This window comes from Fukomys damarensis, unplaced genomic scaffold (genome assembly GCF_012274545.1).
Source record: "Fukomys damarensis isolate Sample0158 unplaced genomic scaffold, DMR_v1.0_HiC HiC_scaffold_19, whole genome shotgun sequence".
Lineage (NCBI taxonomy): Eukaryota > Metazoa > Chordata > Mammalia > Rodentia > Bathyergidae > Fukomys > Fukomys damarensis.
In genome coordinates, this window is record NW_022900931.1 from 59,670,132 (window position 1) to 59,677,634 (window position 7,503).

Consider the following 7,503-nt stretch of genomic DNA (forward strand, 5'->3'; position numbering starts at 1 on the left):
CTCCCCTCCCTCTCCTCCTCCCCCCTCTTTTACAGATGTGGATGAGTGCCAAGAATATGGTGCAGCGATTTGCGGGGCACAGCGTTGTGAGAACACCCCTGGCTCCTACCGTTGCACACCAGCCTGTGACCCTGGCTATCAGCCCACGCCAGGGGGCGGGTGCCAGGGTGGGTGCCTGTTGGTCAGTGGGTAAGATGTGTGTGTACATGGAGCGGGTCCACAATGGCCTGACTATTTGTGGGTTGCAGATGTGGACGAGTGCCGGAACCGGTCCTTCTGCGGTGCCCATGCTGTGTGCCAGAATCTGCCTGGCTCCTTCCAGTGCCTCTGTGACCAGGGCTACGAGGGGGCACGGGACGGGCGTCACTGCGTGGGTACGGGGCTCTGGGGAGGGGGCAGGATGGGAGGGTGGGGGTGAGGCCGGCCAGGCCCAGTGGTCTCCACATACCTGGAGAAATCAGGGTGTAGAATTTAGATCCTGGATGAGCTCCATATCAGTCAAAAGTGTTTTAGTAGCAAGAGACAAAAGCCTTACTCATTCGTTTTTATTTTTTTTGTGTGTGAGCCTTAATATTTTTTTCCCAATATGTCACAAGAAAAAACTCTAAACACAGCAAATTGAAAGAATTGTAGAATGAACACCAGTATTCCCCCATGATCTAGATTCTATTATTGCCTGATGTGGTACACACCTTTAATCCCAGGAGTTGAGAGGCTGAGGCAGGATTCAAGGCCAGCCTGGGCTACATAGAAAGACCCTGTCTCAAAAAACTAAAGGGAGGAAAAAAAAAACCCAAAATATGTGAGTGAGCTACCAGGGTATAATGGCAGGTCTGTAATCCCAGCACACTAGGAGGCTGAGGCAGGAGGATGTCAAGTTCAAGCCAAGTCTGGGTGATTTAACCAGATCCTGTCTCAAAAAATATATAAAATAAAAAGGTCTGGGGATGTATCTTAGTCCCTGGGTTCAATCCTCAGTACCACCAAAAAAAAAAAAAAAAAGTTGAACTTGGAGGAATACAGGATTCTCAAAAGAAAATTAGGGTTTATTACTAGAATAAAAATGAATGATAAGGTGTAGGCCTTTAAAAATACCCATTATGTTTGAAAGCTCAGACTTCTAGAATCATAGACATTTATAACCATTTTCCCTCTCTTTCCTCTTATATCCTACTCACAGATGTGAATGAGTGTGAAACACTACAGGGTGTGTGCGGAGCTGCCCTGTGTGAGAATGTTGAAGGCTCCTTCCTGTGTGTCTGCCCCACAAGCCCTGAGGAGTTTGACCCCATGACTGGACGCTGCATACCTCCACGAACTTCTGCTGGTAAGACTGATAATGTCTATTTAACTGATGGCTGCTGACCCTATAGGAAAATGTGGTTTGGCCATTCTTCATATAGACAGCTGCCATCAGTTATATGCTTTGTAAAAAAAAATTTTTTTTGATATGAGGGATTGAACTGGGGACCTTGCGCTTATGAGGCAGGCAGTGGAACCACTGAGCTAACTCCCCAGGCCAGTTATATGCTCTTTTAAATAGCAACAAAAAACTTTAGAATGCCTGTGTTTACACAGGTACTAAGACTTTCAGGAGAACTAGATCCTGACCCTGACTCTATCAGATTCCTTTATTCACCAAATGTTTGCAACATCCACTTCATTCTGGCCTGCAGAGGAGCTGAAAGAGGTTCACGAGTCAAACGAGCAAAAGGAAGGGGTGGCGGGAGATGAGGCTGAAGGAGACATACTGCCCCATATCAGTTTAAGAGTTTTCAGCAGGAAAGGTGTCTAATCAAATTTTGAAGCCCTCCTCTGGCTGCCCTGTAACGGTGCTTGACAAGTGACCCAGGAGGCCAGGGAAATCCCCCGGTAGCCACCATACTGGGTAAGACACCCCAGAAGTGTGAGGTGGGGAGGCGAAATATGCAGAAACACTGGCGGTGAGAGTGGCAGAAAGAGATGACAGAGGAGTGACAGGTGTGAACTCTGGTCCTGTCACTGATGGCTCCTGGCCTCAGTTTCCCCACCTATGGCATGGGGGGCCAGGGCTTAACCCACACTGGAATAAAGCTCTGTGTTTTCCTAGGCACCTTCCTAGCATCGCAGCCTCAGGCACCTGCCAGCCCTGGCCTGCCAGCCAGGCCCCCCCTGCCACCTCTGCCCCTCAGACCCAGCCCACCCAGACAGGGCCCTGTGGGCAGCGGGCGCCGGGAGTGCTACTTTGACACGGCAGCCCCAGATGCATGTGACAACATCCTGGCGAGGAACGTGACATGGCAAGAATGCTGCTGCACTGTGGGTGAGGGCTGGGGCAGCGGCTGTCGCATCCAGCAGTGCCCAAGCACCGAGACAGGTGGGCGTGGACTGGTAGGTGGACACAGGGCTGGGGCTTGGGGAGAACCCAAGGGGCATGGCCTGGGAAGAGGACACACTTGGACGTGGGGCCAAGGTACTGGCACTGCCGGGGCAAGAGTGAGCTGTCAGCTCAGGTGGACGTGGCGGGCATGGCATGAGAGCTGGGTGCTGACAGCACAGGTCTGAGGACTTGGGCAGGAGGCAAGTGTGAGCGCTGCAGGGGCTGGGATTCGGGTGTCTAGGCTCAGCCTTGTCTCTGTGTGCAGCCGAGTACCAGTCATTGTGTCCCCACGGCCGGGGCTACCTGGCACCCAGCGGAGACCCGAACCTCCGGAGAGGTGAGGACAGACTTCAACCCTTAGCCTCACACTCAGTTATGCCTGTTTCTTCCTGTTTTCTGTCTCTCCTCCTCCCCTTCTCTTCCCCTTCCTTCGTTCCCTTTCTTCTTTCTTTCCTGTGTTCCTTTTTCCATTACTGGGGATTGAACCTAGGGCCTTTGCGCTGAGCTGTATCCCCATTCCATTTTATTTTATTTTGAGACATGGTCTAGGTTGATAAGTTTTCCAGGCTGGGCTGGAAATTTAGATCATCCTGACTCAGCCTCCCAGAGTGCTTGGATTACTGGCAGAAATACCAGGTTCTTGTTTTCTTTATCTCTGTCACTCACTGTTTCTCTCTGTGGGTCTCCTCCACCCCACCCTTGTCCTCTGTCTCCACTTCTGGGTCTCTACTGCCATCTCTGCCTCAGTCTGTCTTCCCTGGTCATGCGCTGCAGTGACACACTTCTCCGAGGGCCTGACCCCCACCCCACCACCCCCTGTCTCTCTCCACCCGCTCCCGCAGACGTGGACGAATGCCAGCTCTTCCGAGATCAGGTGTGCAAGAGCGGTGTGTGTGTGAACACCGCCCCAGGCTATTCGTGTTACTGCAGCAATGGCTACTACTACTATGCACAGCGGCTGGAGTGCATCGGTATGAGCCCCCGCCCCCACCCTCCCTCGCAACCCTGGCCGCGACAGCCCCACGCTGGAATGTGGCCCTCGCAGCGGGAAGTCCTTCCTGGCGTCTAGACTCCATCTATCACACTGTCAATGCGCCGGGGAGAAACTCTGGTTGGGGTGGGGCGGGTGGAGAGGGCTACCTCAAAACCACCCCCTCTACGCTTCTCTAGATAACGACGAATGCGCCGACGAGGAGCCAGCCTGTGAGGGCGGCCGCTGCGTCAACACGGTGGGCTCCTATCACTGCACGTGTGAGCCCCCACTCGTGCTGGACGGCTCGAGGCGCCGCTGCGTCTCCAACGAGAGCCAGAGCCTCGGTAGCCCCGCCCCCGGGCCCGCCCCCATCTCCCAGGCCCTTACCCCATTAGCTCCACCACCCGTCCCGCCCGAGGGCCACGCCTTCGTGAGAGGCCACGCCCCTGGGGCGCCTGTCTGAGTCACGCCCCTTACGGGCCAACCGGCTGCCCCGAGTTTGGGTCTTTCCGAGGCCCTCTGGCCCGGTGGTTAAAGGCGAAGCTTTTGGTAAAGGGGAAGGCTTTTGCCTTGGCAGTTTGCCAAGTTACTGGCTTGTGTGCGTACGCACGTTGCATATTGCCTCTTGGATCCCAGCTTCCCTTTGGTACACTGGGTGGCTAGCCCCCACCTTACAGAGTAGCATTTTATGTTTAAGGACAGAGCGAAGCCTACTCTTTCTAAATGCTAAATGATTGCTACTTGTTAGTGTTTCTTAGTGTGATCTGTCTCTACTTCTCTGTCCTTTGGTCTTTATTTGTCCTTTTTCTTTGCTTCCAGATTTCTATTTCTCTCCCTCTCTCTCTCTCTCTGCATCTTTGTTTCCTATTTTTTTTTTAAGTTGTTACCTCTTTTGATATGTTCACTTCTGTTTCTTTGGGTCCTTCTTTCACCCTTTTTGTCTCTCTCAAACTCCCCCCCTTAGGCCTCTTGATAGGCTGGTGTCAGGGGACAGGGAGCCAACCTGTGGCAGGTCGGTGCCAGCTGACCCTGGTACTGTCACCTCCTGTAGATGACAATCTAGGAGTGTGCTGGCAGGAGGTGGGGCCTGACCTAGTTTGCAGTCGCCCTCGGCTGGACCGTCAGGCCACCTACACAGAGTGCTGCTGTCTCTACGGTGAAGCCTGGGGCATGGACTGTGCCCTCTGCCCTGCTCAGGACTCAGGTATGGCCACTGAGCTGGGCTGCACCCGGGAGCCCTGCCTCAAAGGCTCCAACCCCCCACCCCAAACTGGGCATCTTAACATCCATGTCACAGCTTGTCCCAAATCTTGGTGCCTATATCACATTTCAAAGACTTTCAATCCTGGATGACAAAATTTCTAAGGTCTGGCTCAGCATATCCCATATTGCAGTCCCATAAGCTCCTGAGGTTGTCTCTTGTACCCCTGATCCCTGGTCTCTCTCTTTTTTTTTTTTTTCATTTTTTTGAGACAGGGTCTCACTATGTAGTTGAGACTGACCTGGAACTCACTATGTAGCCCAGGTTGGTCTCAAACTCACAGTGATCCTCCTGCCTCAGCCTCCTGAGTGCTGGGATTACAGGCGTGTGCCACCGGGTGATCACTGGTCTCTAAAACTCCCAGATACAGCTTGTGAGATACCCTCTCCCAAATCGTGGACCCTTACATCTCAAATACCAATTGCCTAGACCCCACTGCCCCGGTCCACAGACTACCTGTTTATTGCCCCACAGACCTCCGGATCCCATGGCGTTGGGCCCCAATACACAGCCCCGGAGAACTCTGAGTCTCCTTACCCTCTCCCCCTTGGGAACTCAGTCCCAAAGACCGGAGTCCCAGGTCCTCAGATCTCTGGGTCCCGGTGGCCTCTTGGCCCCCAGTAGTAGTCCCTGACCACTCAGTCCTAGTCCCTAAAACACCCGTGGTTCATTTCTTCCAGTCCCTTGTCCTAGCTCCCACAGCCCCCAATTCCAGTACCTAGAACTCTGATCCCAGCACCTCAGTGCCCAGCCCTCGGTCCTGACTCCAAGACCCCCGATCCTGCCCCTCCATCTAGCCCCTTCTTCCAAGCCCCTTGCACCCCCAGCCTCAGCTCAGGGCCCTTTCCATCCTCTGCTCTGGGCTTGTCCTCCTGGGGCTGGGTGAGAGGTGGTGCACAGTTGCAAAAGGGCTGATTGTGTGGCTTGGCTGCTGTTCACAGATGACTTTGAGGCCCTGTGCAATGTGCTGCGCCCCCCTGCATATGGCCCCCCTCGGCGAGGTGGCTTTGGACTTCCCTATGAGTATGGCCCAGACATAGGCCTGCCTTATCAGGGTGTCCCCTACGGGCCTGAGCTGTATGCACCACCTGTGCTTCCCTACGACCCCTACCCACCGCCCCCTGGGCCCTTCGCTCGCCGAGAGGCCCCTTACGGGTCACCGCCCTTCAACCTGCCTGACTTTGAGGACGATGGTGGCCCCTATGGAGGATCGGAGGCTCCTGCCCCACCCAGCCGGGGCACCGGCTGGCCTTATCGGTCCCGAGACACCCGAGGGTCCTTCCCAGAGCCACAGGAGTCGTCTGAAGGTGGAGCCTATGCGGGTGAGCACTGTGGATGGAGATGACGGTGAGGCGTGCAGACAGCGATGAGCGGGGAGGGAGACACAGAAAGTAGGCAGGAGAGGGCCAGGGCCAGGGAACACATAAGGTCAGCAACAGAAAGCAGCTCCGTGAGGAAGATCAGAGAAACACCTGTGGTGAAATGGGAGGAGAAAAGCTAGGAAAGCTGCAGGAGGTAAACCTGGCCCTGTAGTGGGAGAGACAGTTTATTTATTTATTTTGGTACTAGGGATTGAACCCAGGGAATACTTAGCTATACCACCAGCCTTTTTAAAAATTTGAGACAGGATCTAGCTAAATTGCCCAGACTGCCTTCAAATTAGCTATCCTGTCTCAGCCTGCCGAGTGCTAGGATTATAGACGTTCACCACCACGCCAGGCTAAGAGACAGTTTAGAATGAGACCTGCAGAGCCAGGGTCACGGACACTGCAGCGGGGATGAAGGGACGGGAAGAAGATCAAGAGTCACCGTGTTCCTGCGTTCACATAGGCTCCCTGGCTGAGCCCTATGATGGGCTGGAAGCAGAGGAATGCGGGATCCTGGATGGCTGCGCGCATGGCCGCTGCGTGCGCGTCCCCGAAGGTTTCACCTGTGACTGCTTCGATGGCTACCGTCTGGACATAACCCGCATGGCCTGCGTCGGTGAGGGGAGGAGGGGCGAAGGTGGAGCAGAGAGGGCGGAAGCTCTGGCCAACGTCAGAGGGGCCCAGGCAAGGCCCGAGTCCAGGGCACATGCCTTTCTAGGGATGGGGTGTGGTCATTTTTGGAGAATGATGGGGCTCGGTGAAGAAGAGAGGATCAGGATGAGCGGAAGGCAGGACTTGACCACAGGTCTGGGGCTGGGACCGCTAAGGCCTCCTCCTGCCGCCCTGAGCAGTTTACGTGACCTCTTCAGAAAGCCTGTCTTCCCGTCTGTATCGTGTCTGCCTAGTTTAGGCAGGGGCAAAGCGGAGGTATTACACCAGGAACTCCAGATGAGTTGGATAGACCTCTGGCCCAGTCCAGTAACTTCCTGTGTGACCCTGGTCAGTTCACTGTCCCTTGCTTAGCTTTCCTTATCTGAAAAATGGGCATAGTCAGAGAACCCGTTCAGAATTATGAACATCATTAACGCTGATTTACAGTAACACTGAAGCTTGTGTGTAAACCAAGACTCAAAAATGAGAGCTGAGTTCCCCGAAAGCAGCAGGGGAGGGGGACTGGGCTCTCAGACCTGGACGGTGGCCTGGGAATCCACGAGGAGTCTGGGCTCGCAGTGTGACATCGGGAAAGGGCTTTCTAGTGGTGGGTGGGCCTCAGCTTGCACGGATCCAAGTAGCTACCGCCTAGGGTTGTTAAGATGATAAAGTATTTCTCTGCCCCAAGTTCTCCAGGGCCCCGGGAGGCGGGCTTCTGGGTCCCCACCCTTGAGCAGCACCCTTTCCACCGCCTTCCTAGACGTCAACGAGTGTGACGAGGCAGAGGTAGCCTCCCCACTCTGCGTCAACGCGCGCTGTGTCAACACGGATGGCTCCTTCCGCTGCGTCTGCCGCCCAGGATTTGCACCCACGCACCAGCCACACCATTGCG

General features: G+C 54.7%; 1 protein-coding gene across 1 annotated transcript in view; it reads left to right on the forward strand.

Moving 5' to 3' along the window:
• Positions 1-7,503, forward strand: part of Ltbp4 (latent transforming growth factor beta binding protein 4) — a 32,270-nt gene that overhangs the window by 23,579 nt on the left and 1,188 nt on the right. The window contains exons 25-35 of the mRNA XM_010614530.1: positions 36-167; positions 249-374; positions 1,181-1,327; positions 2,090-2,356; positions 2,625-2,696; positions 3,202-3,330; positions 3,530-3,676; positions 4,384-4,536; positions 5,535-5,915; positions 6,424-6,576; positions 7,372-7,500. Of these exons, the coding sequence (XP_010612832.1) occupies positions 36-167; positions 249-374; positions 1,181-1,327; positions 2,090-2,356; positions 2,625-2,696; positions 3,202-3,330; positions 3,530-3,676; positions 4,384-4,536; positions 5,535-5,915; positions 6,424-6,576; positions 7,372-7,500 (1,836 nt within the window). The remainder of the gene's footprint in view (positions 1-35; positions 168-248; positions 375-1,180; positions 1,328-2,089; positions 2,357-2,624; positions 2,697-3,201; positions 3,331-3,529; positions 3,677-4,383; positions 4,537-5,534; positions 5,916-6,423; positions 6,577-7,371; positions 7,501-7,503) is intronic.